The sequence below is a fragment of the Mytilus galloprovincialis genome, chromosome 2 (genome assembly GCF_965363235.1).
Source record: "Mytilus galloprovincialis chromosome 2, xbMytGall1.hap1.1, whole genome shotgun sequence".
Classification (NCBI taxonomy): Eukaryota; Metazoa; Mollusca; class Bivalvia; order Mytilida; family Mytilidae; genus Mytilus; species Mytilus galloprovincialis.
Genome location: NC_134839.1, coordinates 21668725 through 21687126, shown reverse-complemented (window position 1 = coordinate 21687126; position 18402 = coordinate 21668725). Strand labels below are relative to the sequence as shown.

Genomic DNA, 18402 nt, shown 5'->3' with positions numbered 1-18402 from the left:
CAAAAAGTTTGTAAACCACCCATTGTATTTTGTTTGTTGTCCTTGTTTGTTGTTTATTCTTCTTCAAATGACGTCTAGACACACCAGTTAGTACTGCCATTTTCTTTATCAAGAATATGACAGTTTTTATCCTTTCGTTTGATGTATTGAGCTTTTTATTTTGTCATTTGAGAAGGGACATTCCTTATTAAATTTTTCTCGGAGTTCAGTATTTTTGTTATATTACTTTTTCCGTGGAATTTCAAAGAAAACTTTGTGAACTGGGATGTATACCGTTAAACAAAACATAATGATGTTGCTTACTTGTGTCACTGCCCATCCTGATTGATAAGTCAGATGTTAACATTTTTTCTAAGCCATTTTCTGTTTAGATTTTTTTTCAAATCTAATATCTCTTCTCTTCGCCCTGACTGGGTGCTATAAACCCAGGTTTCTACATTTGAGAATGCCTGTCAGAAATATGACGGTTGTTGTCCATTCGTTTGATGTGTTTTATCATCTGATTTTGACATTTGATTAGGGACTTTCCGTTTTGAATTTTCTTCGGAGTTCAGTACTTTTGTGATTTAACTTTTTAACCATTTGTAAATCATTACTTTTCCTTCAGACAGATAATATAATAACGTCTTCAGTCGGGAATCTGATGCTCAGTGGTTGTCGTCTATTTATGTGGTTCCTAAGTGTTTCTCATTTCTCGTTTATCATATAGATCAGACCGTTGGTAAAACCGTTTTCCCGTTTGAATGGTTTTACACTAGTAATTGTTGCGGCCTTTTATGCATTGTTGTTCGGTGTGAGCCTAGGCTTCATGTTGAAGACCGTACCTTGACCTATAATGGCTCACTTTTATAATTGTGACTTGGATGGAGAGTTGTCTGATTGGCACTCAAACCACATCTTTCTATATCTAATTATTCGTTATCCTTTGAAAAGCCAAGAAGTTAATGAAGGTCACCACATAAATAAAACTTAATTAAACTTTGCCACTAACTTGTTCCCACAAGAATAAAGAAAGCTTTTAAATCACAACATAATACAACGTATTTTTATTGAAAAAAATAAATTCGCCTCCAGAGGAAAAACATATTTACATAAAGTTGTCCTGTACTGGAGAACAATATTTCTTCTTGTAAAAGAGTATAACAGAACACCAAATTAGTTTTGTATTCATAATTTTAATCTCCTTAATATAGTAAATATATATATTTATATATATTTGTATATAGTTGTTGAATTAGTCTCATGTATAGTATAAACAAGTTTGTTTCAAGGTTAAAATGTGTCTACATTTGAGTTATTCGTATCATGTGTTGTAAGTTTTTCAGTTTCCATTTTGAGCAATTTCACCAATCACGCGATAAAGAATGCAATATTACACAATCACTTGGAATGAATTAAATAAGTACATGTAAATTTTGTCATAGTTTATCGCCTTCTTGTAGAGGTGTAAAATGTTGAGAATTCCGGAACTGCGTGTTCATTACATTCTTTGGTGACGCAACAGAAACTACACGTCATTGCTTGGTTTGGTAATCCAGTAGGTCCATCATCCATGTTAAGAAGACAATCAGGGTTAGGTGCAGTAGCTAACCACCATTTATTCTTACACACGCTCTCTGTTACACATCTTGGAAATACAAAAGATAATACCAAATACACTAATAGCAAATATAAAAAATGAAAACAACACTTTTATAAATTTCATGCAGAACTTGTGTAGATGTACCTTCACCAGGAACGCTCAAAGCCGACTATTTGAAAGCAAAGCATATAGATATTAATTTCAATAATTAACATAATTTAGTATAGAAATGTTTTTCTCGTAAAATATTTTATTCAGAGGCAGGTACATTGTACATAGAATGTAAGAGCACTCCGTCCTGTCACCTTATGTTCGCCTTAAAGGGGCACTAGCTGCCAAATTCATGTTCACCGATTTTAATCAAATTCTCATATTTTATTTATAACAATGTATTTTAACATTTATCCAAACTATCTAAAAGTCTAAAATAAATAATAAACAGGGCACGAGCATGAACATACATAGCTTTGTTTCGTATGTATTTTAGTCCAGACGCCATCTGATTAATTATCGAGTTGACCTCTCTAAAATAAATAATAAACAGGGCACGAACATGAACATACGTAGCTTCGTTTCGTATGTATTTTAGTCCAGACGCCATCTGAATAATTATCGAGTTGACCTCTAAAGTCATGCGATGACTATATGAGCGATGTAAACATAAATAGATATAAACGATTAAGCAAACTCGTGCTGTTGGATTATTCTAGGTCTATTTAATTTCATATCATAGATGAAAAAACAAATGTTTATCATCGTTTTTACCTGTATAAGAACGATTTTTTTGTGGATCGAATCAGTCAATCAAATTATTTATCTTTGTTTCACTTTCAATGTTGACATTCTTTTCCTTTAAATAATTTCACACATACAATTCACGTGTTATCCATCTCAATCTAAGGGGTTAAATTGAAGTTCACATGAATACGGATTCAATGAGGTCAAATTATTCACTTGCAAGTGAATAACTCATAATCAATGTTTTTTTTATAAGTCACCGCGTGACCTTTAATAATGAGTTTTAAAAATTCATACCATATAGCTATAAAATGCCCCGAAATGACAAATGTAAAACATTTCTAACAAGAAAACTAACGGCCCGATTTATTTTCAAAATAGTGAACGAAAAACAAAAAAGTTATATAAAACAACAAACGACAACCACTGAAGTACAGGCTCTTGACTTGAGATGGCACATAAGGAATGTTTTTTGTATGTAACAAAATGTACCAGCGGTGAATTTTCTTGGAAACTGGTATTTTTGTTATTTTACCCTGTATACATTAATCTATAATTTAAAAGTATTATGATTAAGCCTTACTGCTTGATATACATACCCTTTTGTAAATATTCTTTTACCATCTTTATCTTGCTGAATGGTTGTCATGCAATATTCAGAGCCAGAGGAACAACTTGTGGGTTTTTGGTCTTGACATTCTTGATCTTTACATGTGTAGCAAGTAAAACCTAGTAAAAAGGAAAAATATTATACGATCTTTACATGTGTAGCAAGTAAAACCTAGTAAAAAGGAAAAATATTATACGATCTTTACATGTGTAGCAAGTAAAACCTAGTAAAAAGGAAAAATATTATACATTTCCATATTCAATCAGGTTATTTTTTCATCATTTTTTTTTTAATTTGATCACTTTTGATGTTTATTATTTAGTAGGTGAATTTTATCAAAATTCAAAAGGGATAACAATAAGGGTAAACGTTGCATTAAATTTACGAGTAAGCAGCATTTCATTTGAGCTCATTTTATAGGTAAACGTAAGTAAATCATATTTTTTTTTATATAAAACTAAAAACCCATCAAATATGAAATACCTTTTAAAGCATAGGAAATCGCAAGTGCAGAAAATACTGGTTTAACATGACCGTTTGTGCTAAATATTTGATGCCCTTATCTTTATACTCACTTCAGCTTAAAATAGCTTGTTTTTCAAGTCCTACGTTTTTGGTTTATGTGGTTGTTTGAAATTTCAAGATAATATAAATTGATCCACACCAATGTATTGATATGTTTTGATGCAAAGTTTCAAAATGATTTTTCCGCTTCTTTATTTTATATCCTTTCAAAGAATATTGTTCACTTTTTAATATTCGAAATTCATGTAAATTCACACTTGACGGAATTTATATATTTGATGCATAACAGTTTTGTTTGGCATGCTTGCCTTGTTTGATAAGTATTATAGTTAAGACTGACACCTGCAATCCACAGATAAACAGGGTTTCAGCTTGTATACAGTGTACTGCGTTATACTGAACATAATATAACATTAAAGTATAATGTAAGCCACGCCTATTTATTGATTTCAAATGTCAAACTTAATAAAAATGCTTGAACAAAAAGTTAAACAAACAACTGAAGCATGCCAACCAAACCTTTATATGACAATCATTAGAAAAAATAGCGCTCAACCCACACAAACATATCTTTTATACAACATGCTTATGGATTAAAGATAAGTTTATAAGAAAGAGAACTACCAAATATCCAGAGAGATTATAATTTCTAAGCACTTACGAAATATCTACATTTGAAGTATAACACTGCAGTAAGATAATAACATTGGAAAATGAAAACACGAAATGCCTTACAGTAGATCGACAGTTACTGAATCATACAAAAGCGCGAGCATTTTTAATTTATTGAACTTTGTTAATTTGTTATTGTTTATCATTGCTAAAATATGGAATAAATCATAATTATTTCAAATCAATAAATTTTTGATAGTTCTTGTCATGATTAACAGTAAAGATAAAGTTCTATTTAAATTTAGAAAAAAAAGAAAAAAAATACAAACTTGGTTTTGGAGAAGTTGGGACGGTAGTTGGTTGAACACTTTTTGGTTGAGCAGTTGTTGGTTTAGCTGTGGTTGGTTGGACAGTTGTTGGTTGGACAGTTGTTGGTTTAGCTGTAGTTGGTTGGACAGTTGTTGGTTTAGCTGTCGTTGGTTGAACAGTTGTGGGTTTAGCTGTTGTTGGTTGGACAGTTGTTGGTTTGGCTGTGGTTGGTTGGACAGTTGTTGGTTTGGCTGTGGTTGGTTGGACAGTTGTTGGTTTTGCTGTCGTAGGTTGGACAGTTGTTGGTTTAGCTGTAGTTGGTTGGATAGTTGTTGGTTTAGCTGTGGTTGGTTGCATAGTTGTTGGTTTATCTGTAGTTGGTTGGAAAGTTGTTGGTTTAGCTGTAGTTGGTTGAACTGTGGTTGGTTGTTCAGTTGTAGGTTTGTCAGTTGTTGGCTTGTCAGTAGTTGGTTGACCTGTAGAAGTATGAATATTTGTAGATAAGATAGTTGTTTGAATAAAAGTCGCTGGTGCAGATGTTGTTGGTTTATCAGTAGTTGGTGGAAGCTTTGTCGTTGTTGGTTGGTCTGTAGTGGGTGCCACTTTTGTTGTTGTTGGTTGATCTGTAGTCGGTGGTACTTTTGTGGTTGTTGGTTGCTCTGTAGTTTGTGGCATCTTTGTCGTTGTTGGTTGATCTGTAGTCGGTGGCATCTTTGTAGTTGTTGGTTGCTCTGTAGTAGGTGGAACTTTTGTCGTTAATGGTTGATCTGTAGTTGGTGGCGTCTTTATTGTTGTAGGTTGTTCTGTCGTTAATGTAGCATTCGTTGATGGTGCTTTTGATGTCGTTGGTTGGTCTGTAGTTTGTAGAACTGTTGTTGTTGTAGTCGGTGGATTTTTTATTGTTGTTGGTTTTTCTGTCGTTGGGTTTACAGTTGTTGGAGGTGTTTTAACAGTCGTCGGCTTTTCAGTCGTTGGTTTTTTAGTTGCTGGTGGTGTTTTAACAGTTGTTGGTTTTTCGGTTGTTGGTTTTTCAGTTGTTACTAATGCTTTCAACTTAGTGGGCGTTGTTGCAACTGACAACAAAGACAAAGTCCTATTAGCGTTTATATTTGATAGTTTCAATTTTATTGATGCAAATGAATGATGTCAAAAACTTTCGTTTTGTTTTAAAAAAAAAACTTCACGTAAACAACCAGTACATTCATTATTCAAATTCTCTATTTTAATAATGTGAACATTTTGAAAGCAAAATGTGAAAACTTGCAAAAATTAGGCAGTTCTCAGAAATATTAATCGTTCATAGCTAACTTATATATATTTCAATACATTTTTAAACAATGCTGATGATATTGTCGTTGGTTTTCTATTTTTGAAAACCTTTAATCTTAAAAAATATTAAGGTATAAAGTCTGCTAAAACTGATCGTCATATTCAGAAATATACTATTAACTTTCAACATACTTATAAAATGAACTTGAAGTATTCAAGCTAAAAACAAATTTGAAGTTGTTTCAATAAAAGCATAATAGCATGTTATAAAATACAAATTTAAGGTCACGACAAAAATTCATTCCAACGAAATTACGTTTAAAAGAAAAAGTCATAAATAAACTTCCCAGAAAAAAACCTATAGAAAGGTGTTTTTTGTAGCATAGGGTATAAAACTAGGAAAATCTCATGACCAATAGAACTAAATGAAAAAGGTAGACCAACAAAAATAACAGCTAAACAGACAACCATGTGAAAAGATACAACAATCACTCTTTTATCGTCTGGTGACATAGAAAGTCTTTTTCAGGTAAACATTGACATTCATATTAATGCAAAAGGTCTAGGGTAGTAAATTAAATAACATATATGGTATGATGTGAATAGAAGGAGATATGTATGATTATCAATGACATAGATATGAGAAGGTTTCAAACAACATCAATTCTCTGTTGTCAGTGGCAACAACATTCACAATAAATGGCATTAAAATATCTTACTTATTAAAGCCGACCGATATTTGCAAGTTCGTATTTTGTAATATTAAATGTTCTGGCAAAGTATTTCAACTTTTGATGACTAAGTTTGTCATCATCGTTTGGGTTAGATATATACTATTAATATTCCGTTCACAATTTTTAACAGCTAATATTTTAAAAGAGTCATGATATTTTATCAAATAATCCATGTGACTTTTATAATAATTTTGGCAAAAAAATTTCTTAGGTGCGTATTAACAGGAAAAAAAAACGTTCAAAAATTCTTTTATATTGCACATGAAAATAATGTTAATTTCTTACATTTATCAAACAATTTTTTTCTTTTTCCGAATAAAAGGGGGGTTGCAAAATATTCATGAAATCGTTATTGTCACTGACAACTTGATAGATAATTCATAAGTAAAGTTCTTCATTAAGACAGAGGAAATTCAGTTATATGAAGATTATGATTAAAAAAAAACATAAATATTGATGTGTAGATTCCAATCTAGACGATGACACGCTTGCAAAACTTATATTTCACCGTTGTTCAAATATATAACATTCCTCCAACTACTGATAAATCAACGAGTCCATAAAAGAAAACACATTAAATATTTGATCCTGCAAATAAAACTACATCAACAAAATCATTATCGTCCTTTAAATTAAAGACAAAGCAATGTTCGGAAATGTAAAAAGAGGTCATTATGTCGATAAATATAATTTACAAAAAACTAAATAGATCTGTAAAATTGAAAAGACAAAAACATATTTCATGCATCTATATTTTTTATCTAAAAAAATATTCGCATGATTTTTAAAACACTTTATCGACATCTTTTTTTTTTTATATCTGATATAATCGGTATTCGAATTAGTTATCAAACTACTGCTGCAATACTATCAATGAGTTTAATTTGAGCATTAAAATATCTATTCACATTACCTGTTTTTTGCATATTGACTATTGGTTGTTTCGTAGATTTACCACCATTGTTATTGCAAGCTGGACAATTGCCAAACCCATAACTGCCACCATCTATATGGACATGGACGTCAACATTTATAGCAGGTCCACCATGACTTTTACAACATGGACGCCCATTGTGTGAATGGCATGATGGACGATTACCACCATGTTCTATGCTTGAAGAATCTCCGTTCCATGAAGAACCTCCGCTCCCTTGAGGTGCCGGGGGTTTGGTTTGAGGCGCATTTGTTGCCGGTGGTTTGGTTTGTGGCGCGTTAGTTGCAGGTGGTTTGGTTTGTGGCGCGTTAGTTGCAGGTGGTTTGGTTTGTGGCGCGATAGTTGCAGGTGGTTTGGTTTGTGGCGCATTAGTTGCAGGTGGTTGAGTTTGTGGTGCGTTTGTTGCTTGTGGTCTTGTTTGTGGAGCTTGAGTTACAGATGGTGTCTTAGAAGGTGTTGAACGCAGAGGTTTTGTAGGTCTACCATTTGAGTTTGGCTTTGATGGTTTCCCATTTGAGTTTGGCTTAGTTCCTTTTGAGTTTGGCTTTGATGGTTTCCCATTTGAGTTTGGCTTTGTTGGTTTCCCATTTGAGTTTGGCTTTGTTGGTTTCCCATTTGAGTTTGGCTTTGTTGGTTTCCCATTTGAGTTTGGCTTAGTTCCCTTTGAGTTTGGCTTAGTTCCTTTTGAGTTTGGCTTAGTTCCTTTTGAGTTTGGCTTATTTCCTTTTGAGTTTGGCTTAGTTCCTTTTGAATTTGGTTTTGTGGGTTTTGAGTCTGGCTTTGCACCTTTCGAATTTGGTTTATCAGCAGGTACATTTTTCATACAGTTTTTCTTGTCGTCAAGGTCGTCTGAAAAACAAGTGTGAGATTATCATGATTTAATAGTTCTTATTTTCCCATCTTAAGTTAATAAATATTGTCCATTTATCTTCTTCGAAAACAGTTGTTATCTAGCATTGGATTAGCTTAACACAATTATTTCAAACTAAAGGAGTATTTATATTATCTTAATCTGAACTCATCGCTGTACCCTTTTTGTGCTTGTGCGTAGCCAACCGAAGAGTAAACATGCTTGATAATCTTATTATTTTATTCTTATCAATAAATAATTTTATCGCTATTTTACAAATTTTCCGTTGATCTTGCAAACTGATCATTTCCTTTCTCATCGGAGTCGAGTGATATAAAAAAATTATCGCTAGAAACTAAGGGTGCACGTGGCGTTGTCAATGAAATTGACATGAAATTGAAAACGTCGTCATATGTAAAATAGCGATAAACAGATTATCATTAGTCATGTCAACTCGATTGCTTTTCTCACTTTCGCCGTACCGGCTCAAGCGAGAAAATCAATCTTGTTGAGATGCTCAAAGATAATCTATCAAAGATAATCTTTAAGTAGATGCGCGTTGATTGCGTTAATATCACATTAGTTTAAAAGCGCTTGACAACAACATTAAATACACACTACTAAAGTAGATTTTAAATATGTGTATTTAAAATAACTTTAAATAAGTATTAATATCGTATGATAATCTGTTCAAATGGTCATTAGAAAAGGCTCTATAATCTCAAACGATTCACATTTGGTGAAATTAACAGATGTATATTTTTCAAAAGGGGTATTTGTTAAAATACCAATCTTGATAACAAACTTCTTTCGTCTAGAGACTTGGGTAATCCTATTTCCTATTGGTAATATTTATCGCAAATACCTCAATCTGAACAAGATATATATAAACTGTTCAATGCATAGTGATTGTCTAGCATACATTTCAATTATACGAGGTGCTGTTCAAATAGAGTTTCGATGAACTTTGACTTGTAATTACTCACCACAGTCATCGTGAGGGGAGACTACTGTGTTACATAAACTGTCTTCACAACAATAGGTACAAGATCCTTCAAAGTCCCCACTCTCATCCCAATAACACTCTTCGGCATTATTTTCTTCTTTGTTCATACAAATCTGTAAATTTAACAAAAAAGGTCAGAAGAATCAAAAGGTCAATTACATCGTCAGTCATAATTGATTCATTAGATAAACATCCGATTAAAGTATCAATTGAACATATTTTAGACAAAAATTCTAATATGACGTCCTTATTACGCTTTGTAAACAAAGCCGTGTTCTAATGAGCACAACACATGTTTGACACATGCGCACGAACTTTCTGTTTATATTAACGTTATTCCCATCGTTATCCTTTAAAATATATACATTTAAGCAGCTAACATAAACTTTTATTATATTTTTTTATGAAACAACATATATTTAAATTTTACCCTGCTCGTAGTTTTTAAACTTATCAAATTTGAAATGCAATGCACAGACTCCTCGAGGAGGAAACGGGAACAGCCAAACATTTTACGGTAATTTCCTACACTTCGACCTATAAAAATACTGTATTTGTCCTATTAGAATCGAAATAATTCCTGCATGTCATGCTCTATGCTCATTTTAACATGGGTAGGCATTATCTTTGACCACATTTTACACCTCGCTAACGCTCAGTGTAAAATATCGACAAATATAATGCATACCCATGTTAAAATGAGCATAGAGCATGACATGAAGGAATTATTTCTTAATTATGGCATACATGACGACACCCGATAAAAGAACGTAATTTTACTGCATATTTTATCAAATATATCTAACGCAATGGTAAGCTTATTTTAATTAGTTTTTTTTAATATTTTTAATGTCGGGGCGTTTTATATCCGAATATACGGTATAAGTTTTTCTCATTGTCGAAGGTCGTTCGGTTGATAACATTCACTTCATTTGAACTTTTGTGTATAGTATTGTCTCATTGGCAATCCTACAAGATATCGTTATTTGAAAAATATATTGTAGTTGGCGAAACGGTTGAGTTTTTATCACTGATATCGAAAACCATCAAGCATGTAGTCTAGGAATTACTGAATTGCTTTCTAGTGAAAATGCTCCGAAAATTTTGTCAGGTATGAAAAAAATATAACAATCGAGAGCTCAATGGAAATTCCTACCAATTAGTAGAAAAAAAAATAACCAAATGCAATAGAGAGAAAATCAATCTCCGAACAATGAACAAAAGTATGAATACTTGCATGCATGTGACTACACCCAGTTGTTATTAACTTGGTACCATCTTCTTCATAGTGATGCTGGGTCATACAATGTTCCTGAAATTATATAAAGCCCTAATAGAGAAAACATACTTGATTGCTTATGTCTGTTTCTCCATATGTCTTTTGTTTTTTATGTGTTGTTTGGCTGCTGTCTCAGTTGAACATATCAACTGTGCAGAAATCAGGAGTATTGTAGTATGTTTACTGTTTGTGTCAGGTCAAACTTATGTTTACTGTTTGTGTCAGGTCAAACTTATGTTTAATGGTATGAAGAATGCTAAAGTGTTGTAAGATAAAAAAAAAAATAGATTTTTCGATCATTTATTTACTTGTGAAACTTGATGTTTGCTTTTAACTGCTTTATGATCTTTAAAATGGTCAAAACCAATTCCTAGTTTGTCAATATCTTCCTATAAATAAATTTGGTGTATTTACTGTCTTCTGATTAGTTAAAATTATTAGTTTTATTTTCAATGTTGTCAATTTTTATGGCGACACGCCCACTCTGACGTTGTGTATTCATACGCCAACATGTGTGTACGTTGTTATTGTTAATATAAATAATAAAATGTTCTTTGAGCTTTATTGTTGATAAAAATTTATTTATAATGAATGGTTTTTTTTACTCTTCACATTGAATAATCCGCAAAGCGGATTATGTAAAATATGAAGAGTCAAAAATTAATTTTATGGTTCAATAAATTCAAAATAAATGATAGCATTCATTAAATAGAAGAGATTTGTTGATTGATTGTTGTTTGCTTATATTCCAGTGACACATATTGCATTAATATTCAGAACAAATATATACATAAAGGAGTAGGTCCGGTAAGGGACGATTTTGGTCTCAAATTTCAGGTTCATCTAACGAAAGATTTTGGACATTTTTTAAACACTTAAGAGTGTCTATTTCAATTGATTCAATTAGTTTATGTGAAAGATTTTAACTGATTTAGTCATTAAAAACGCTCCGATTCAAGCTTAAATATGAAAAATCTATCAAATATGCAAAAAAAGTCATTTTTTCAGATGGTTTTTGTCAAAATTGAAAGTGGCCGCATGCGTGTTTATCCTCAATCTTTATATATGTTATGTAATATCATCAAATACAACTTACATTTCAATATTATGAATGAGCACGAATGCGGCCACTTTCATTTAAGACGGAAACCGTCTAAAATTTAACGAAAATGCTAAAATTGTGAAGATTTTAGTAATTTAGCATGACTTAATGATGCTAGTACCCGATATATGTGCATTGTATTGTCAAAAACAGCCCATATTTGTGTAGCAGAAGCATTCTACTTTCCAGTAAATAGCTAAAAGATTACATTTTCACAATTTTGTAAAACAGCTATATTTTGGGGCCAAAAAGGGGTCTTACTGAACCTACTCCTTTAAAAAAAGGACCAACCAGATAAAAGATTATCAATAAAAATAATAAACGACTCAAACCTTTAAAATAATAAGAGTTTTTTTAAGAGTCTAATCGTATTCATATGGTCATAGTTTGAATTTACGTGATTTATAAATGGTAAAATGCCTTTATTTGTTTAATAAGTAAATTACCGTCAATAACAAAGTTTATGACGGGAAGAATTTAAAAATTTGCATGAAAGATTGATGCAATCTAGTGATAAAATTACGTTTAAAAAAGCGTTGCTGTTTCTTGGTTTGATATTTTTATGTTGAACAGCGATTTTGGTCATTGATACCTGGATCGTTAGATCCCACTTTAATGTCTTTTTTCAATAATAAACAAAAATAAACACTTACATGGCCAGGCTGACAGACAGTGGTCTGGTCACATGTCTCTCCCTCGGGTAAATCAACACAAGAGTAGCAGCTGAATTCTTGAGCTTTTATTGCTTTAGTTAGTCTGTCAGTAGGGGATCCAAATACCAATCCTACAGCTAAAGCTATTGGAACAAAAAAAAAAATCATTGGTACCGTTTCCAAAAATTGTTTGACAGCATGTTACTCTGTGGATTCATTTGTTTTCATGGGTAATTTTCGTGGATTGAAGAAATATTGCATTGTTGTGGATATTTGAGTTCGTGGATTGAAGAAATATTGCATTGTTGTGGATATTTGAGTTCGTGGATTGAAGAAATATTGCATTGTTGTGGATATTTGAGTTCGTGGTTTTTCCAAAGTCTGAATACAAGACTATAGAACATTTGTACAACCCGTAACAGAGAAGTGATCGAATTGATGTTTCTTTACCGTCAAAATTAGCTACGTTATCGACAAACTTAATTGAGTAGTGACCGAACTATTGGTACTTTAACGTTAAAAAGATTGACAATGCTGACAAACTTTCATCTGTCGATAATCAAGTTTAATACCGATAATATTGAAAATAATTCTAATAATATGAAACAAAATATGTCCATGCACCATTTCGATTGGGTGAAAAGTAGTCATTTCTTCTAAGTCAGAACAGAAAAAAAAGATTTATGGAAGGACGTCTTGATAGTATTATTTCCTTTACAATTTTACCCAAAACTAAAAGAAATATAATGGTAAACAATTAAAAAAGTGTTTGATAGGAACGAAGTCCTTTATTTTTTCGGACTACAATGTGTACCGTATGTGTGATGGATTTGAATTCAATCAATAACTTTGAAATTTTTCTCATATGTATACACAAAAAGGAGGACTGGTATTTGTACTTCTGTTAGAATATGTCTTCGTCCGTTTCACATGCCAAACTTTTTTCTAGTACAGTTTAAACGGGAAACTTTTGTTGAGAATTTTTTTTAATATGACAAAATAACGAGCAAAACTATTTCTTGCAATGGCACACACAGAGAATATTTTTTTAGTAAAAATCAGCAAAATAAATTGTCTCCAAAATATACCATGGCCAGGACCTGACAGTTTTTAGCAGTGTACAAATGATTGTATTTCGTTGAACAATTCGTGGGTCACCTTTATTCATGATATCTACGAAAGTTGATATCCCACATAAAATAAAGTATCCACAGTGAATAGAATGCAGTTTACAATTATAAATTATGTTAATTGGAAATCTATTACAAAAAAAATTAGAAAGAAAATAAACCCTCTAAATGTCTTTTCATTATTTGTGCTGTAATGTTGATGTCCCATTGACGCAAGCCAAACATTTACATTTTTTAGATATGCGTTTTGATCATTTTAAAATGTTATATATTTTTTGTTAATTTTTCATTTTGCCCCCTTTTTTTTTACCAAACAAGAAAAAATCAAAAAGAAAACGAACGATAAGACAGGTTGAGACACCTTTTAATGTATCTGAAGGGGCGCACTACGTTTGCGCGCATTTGGGGATTAAAATGTTTTACGTTTGCGCGCAGCTTTTGATTACATTTGCGCGCATTCGTTTTACAGATAAACTCAGGTAAAAATATAAATAAAAATTAAATTAATTTATAATTGACTATATATTTTTCGGCGTTTTACGTTTCAGCAATTTGGCACTACTTTTCATAATAAATATGACTATCAATTATTTATTTTGAAAATATTTCTTAATTCAAATTATATTTTGTTCATATTGAATTCTAGAACCAATTATAAAGTATCATTATAAACTCCGTAGTATAGCTTAATGCATACATAATTAACTTCATTGCGAATATTTCATAGTGAAAAGTGTTTCAACGAATAGTGATCGTTTTTAAAATTAGTAAATACTTTAAGTTAGTTTGTAAAGTTACACTAAGGCACACGCACGCACCGACATGTAAAGTAATGAATTTATCAATACTTTTACCTTTAAGATTAGCTTTGTTTTAACATTTGTTTTAATATTTTTGTAATTATTTTTATTACTACTTTTAATTTACCTGAGTTTACCTGTCAAAAAAATGCGCGCAATTGTAATTAAAAGCTGCGCGCAAACGTAACGATTTAGCGCGCAAATGTAATGGTAATTCGCGGAAACGTAATGCACCGATTTGACTAATCCCCATCTAAAATGGATATCTAGTAATATGATATCTTATGAGAATATACGCCTGCTTCTGATAGATTCAATGGATGCCAAACTCAGGATTGTGTCTACATTTGCTTTATATTTTTTTTACCGTTGATTGTAAGGATGGAAATAATTTCTTCCATTTTTTTTTTAAGTCAAATTATTAGAGCAAGAAATTACACTTCTGATTTTATCATTCGCTTATAATCTTTTTAAACGTACGAAAAATATTAAATACAGTGTTTTCTCTTCGAGATTCGGAAGTTTTCAATGTTAAAAAGGTTAAAAAAAAACAAAAAACAATACTAATAACAAAAAAGATAGCAAATAGTTGTAAATATTCTTTACCTGTGACAAGAACTGTTGCAAACATTGTTTCCGAAATTATGAATGATGTTAACAGTTAGTACAGCATCTCTTCTTTGGTATAAATATCTGTCGTGGGTGTGTATCACTTCAAATCCACTTTGTTTACTTAAGGGAACACTTTCTATAAACTACCAAAATATGAGCATTACGCGGTTTACAAATATAGTAATATACATCATTGTACTATTTACCCTTTTCAAGCAATTTTAGTACGTTATAATTTGTCAGGAAATTGAAAGAAAAATGATTTTCTACTTAAAATGAAAGTTTGAGGCATTAGAAATATTTATTAGTTTTAACTATCACACTGTTGTAAAATACATCATTTTCTGCCTAGTTATCTAAGAATTTGTATGTATTTTTTTTTTTTTAGAGTTTAATTTGAATTGCGTTGTCGATACTTTATATACCATCCTGTCATGAAAAGGAATGTTAAAATGGGGTGCTTATGTCCTAAATCCCGCTTTCGGAAAGGAGGTGGGGGGGATACCGGACTATCCAAATTTTCTCTCCTTTTCCCCCAGATCTTTTTATTACACTTTATCCCACAGCCACACTTTTTAAATCCCCAATGTATATATTTGCCTTTTCGTACGCCAGTAAAACAACTCATGATGTGGTAGTTTTCCTTCTTGATTGATAGTTCTAGGAAGAAATAAAATAATCTGAATCCAAGTCGTCTTATTCCTCAATTGGTAGAGTCACTGAAGAAATTTGGCGGGAAATTAAGATATGGATAGAGAATTGGACTAACACGAAGAAGTCTATAGACATGAGACAAGGTGCAGAGGTGAAGCGTATCTTTGAATTATTAAGACAGATAAAAATATTTTACTCATATTGTTTCGCCTTCCTTTGTTGTTCTAATATTTGAAATTTAAATGATATCATAACATTTATCAACTGAATTTCAACATTCTATTACCTGCCATCAATTAAATAACATAAATGCAATAATTAAATCGAAACAGAAAAAGTCGTGCGCACAAATAAATGAAACATAACAGAACAAAAAAAGTCATGAGCACAAATATTCATACTTAAACAGAATAAGTCATGAACGCAAATGATTTTAAATATAAGCAGAAAAGAAATGAACACAAATAATAAAACCAGAAAAAAGACACGAATGCATATTATCAAACAAAAAACAGAATAAGTCATGAGCACAAATGATTTTAAATATAAGCAGAAAAGAAATGAACACAAATAATAAAACCAGAAAAAAAGACACGATAAATATAATTTAACAAAAAACAGAATAAGTCATGAGCACAAATAACCAAACAAAAACGGAATAAGTCATTTGTACAAATATATAAACCACAACAGAAGAAGTCACGAGCAGAAATAATCAAACCAAAACAGAATGTGACCAGAATTCAATTCTAAACTAAAACAGAAGTAAGTCATGGGCGCAAATAACTGAACAAAAACAAAATAGATCATGATGATGGACACAACTAACAAAACCAAAATTAGAATAAGTCATGAGCACAAAAAAAGACCAACAGAATAAGATATTAGCATAAATGAATAAAACCATAAACAGAAAAGAAATAAACACAAATAATAAAAACAAAACAGAAAAAGAAATTAGCACATATAACTTAATCAACACAAAATAAGACATGACCCACTTTGTAGTATAACGTAATCAGAGATCAATATTTTAATTAGATTGCACTTCGGTTGCACCTCTTCATCAGGAACCTGATGTTCAGTTTTTGTCGTTTGTTGACGTGGTTCATAAGTGTTTCTCGTTTCTCGTTTTTTATATAGATTCGACCGTTTGTGGGTTTTTTTTTAATGGTTTAATACTAGTCATTATTTTGGGCCCTTTGTAGCTTGCTGGGGAAAGCTATATGGTTCCGTGTTGAAGACCGTACTTTGACCTATAATGGTTTACTTTTACAAATGGTGACTTAGGTGGTGATTTGTCTCATTGGCACTCACTTATCACATCTTGACTTCTTATATCTATGAGCATATTTAATTAAAACCAAAAACAGAATAAGACATGGGCATATTTAATTTAACCAAAACAAAAAAAGAAATGAACCCATATAATCCAAACAACACAAATAGATAAACCAAAACAAAATAAAACATTTTGAACACAAATTATTAAAAAAATCAAATCAGGCAAAATGCGCAGTCAGAAGTCACCAATAATAAATCAAACCAGAGCAAGTCATAGGAACAATCAAAGTAAAACAGAATAACCCAGGACACACAAATAATTAAAATAAAGCCAAATAAGACAACACACACGCATAATATATCAAAACAGATGAAGACATAAGCACAATTAACCAAAACAGTATAAGTCATGAGCACAAATAAAAGAATAAGACAAAAACAAAAATAGTTTAACTAAATAAGAACAAGGGGAATCCTACAACTCGGAAAAAGACAAGAAATCAAATAAACCATTCCAACCAAAACTGGACGATAAGAACACAAATATCAAAACAAAACAAAATAAGACAAGAATAAAAAAAAAAGACCCAAACAAAAAAGCATAAGGCTAGAAGCCCAAATAAACAAACAGAAATGGAATAAGGAAAAAGGCACAAATAAACAAACCAACTAAAATGGAATGAGACTAGAAGCACAAACCAACAAGCTAGCATAGAATTTTATATGAGGACGAATAAATTAGCAAGTATACAGAACAAGGCTTAATCACAAAAAAGCACGAACAAACAAAATAAGACATGAGCGCAAGTAGCCAACATATCATACGATGTAAGAACAAATAAAACGACTAATACAGAATACAACATGAACACACAAAAAAAAAACATCCAATGAAATGCACAATAAAACAAGAACACACATAAAACATCGAAAACAAAATACAAAAATACAAGAGCTGAAAAAATATATAAATAACAATTTAAAAGCAAAAAAAAATAAATCAAAAAATCAAAAATTAAACAACAGAATACGACATGAGAATAAAAAATGAAATAATAAAAAAAAATATAAATTAAAACTGTTGCAAATCGGACTTCATTATAAATCTAGTGATAAGTAATTGATGTGTCTGTCTTTTTTAAAATAATTGATTTCAACCATTTTATTAAATAGAAATAGCATAGTTTGTATGGTGTGATGTCAAATAAACAAACAATACTCTGTTGTCATATTGATGTTGGCAAGGTAAATGCATCCTACACTCTCTAATGGAATACGTCACTATCAATATAACCTTTTTATTTATACATATTTTATTCAACTTAAGATGGTTTACAATTATGAGTATGGACACTAAGTATTAAGAATGATAATTTGAGTATTTACTTATCATGAAAGTATTTACAAAGTAGAACACTGCCTGTTTACCAAATAATGCATTGGAAGTTAAAATATTTCAATAGTTATGATACCTCCATATTTTATTAGGTCAACATTGTATGAGGTTAATATCATTATTGTTGCTAACCAAAATCAAACCAGAATGTTCAGCCTTGTTTAGTAAATGACGTCCTTTTTGATAGGCAACAAACAAAAAGAAGGAAAAGCCTTTTTTGATATTGAATATCCGCATTATTAGTGTGCTACAAGCTTACTTTGTGGCATGGGTTTCGCTAATTGTTGAAGGCCGTAAAAGCAAACTTCTACGTCATTTGGTTT

At 31.3% G+C, this 18402-nt stretch overlaps 1 protein-coding gene across 2 annotated transcripts; it reads right to left on the bottom strand.

Moving 5' to 3' along the window:
* Positions 1–1155: 1155 nt before the first annotated feature.
* LOC143063106 (uncharacterized) lies at positions 1156–14890 on the bottom strand. 2 transcript variants are annotated; one of them, XM_076235076.1, is made up of 9 exons: positions 14740–14890; positions 12204–12346; positions 10407–10481; positions 9150–9282; positions 7293–8162; positions 4655–5449; positions 4397–4489; positions 2920–3049; positions 1156–1627 (listed from the first exon to the last, which is right to left on the bottom strand). In XM_076235076.1, the coding sequence occupies exons 1-9, from the start codon at positions 14762–14764 to the stop codon at positions 1426–1428; spliced, it is 2466 nt and encodes an 821-aa protein (XP_076091191.1). In that variant the 5' UTR covers positions 14765–14890; the 3' UTR covers positions 1156–1425. The 2 variants fall into 2 exon arrangements, with proteins under 2 accessions (XP_076091191.1, XP_076091190.1); XM_076235075.1 differs by having other exon boundaries at positions 4397–5449.
* Positions 14891–18402: the final 3512 nt, after the last annotated feature.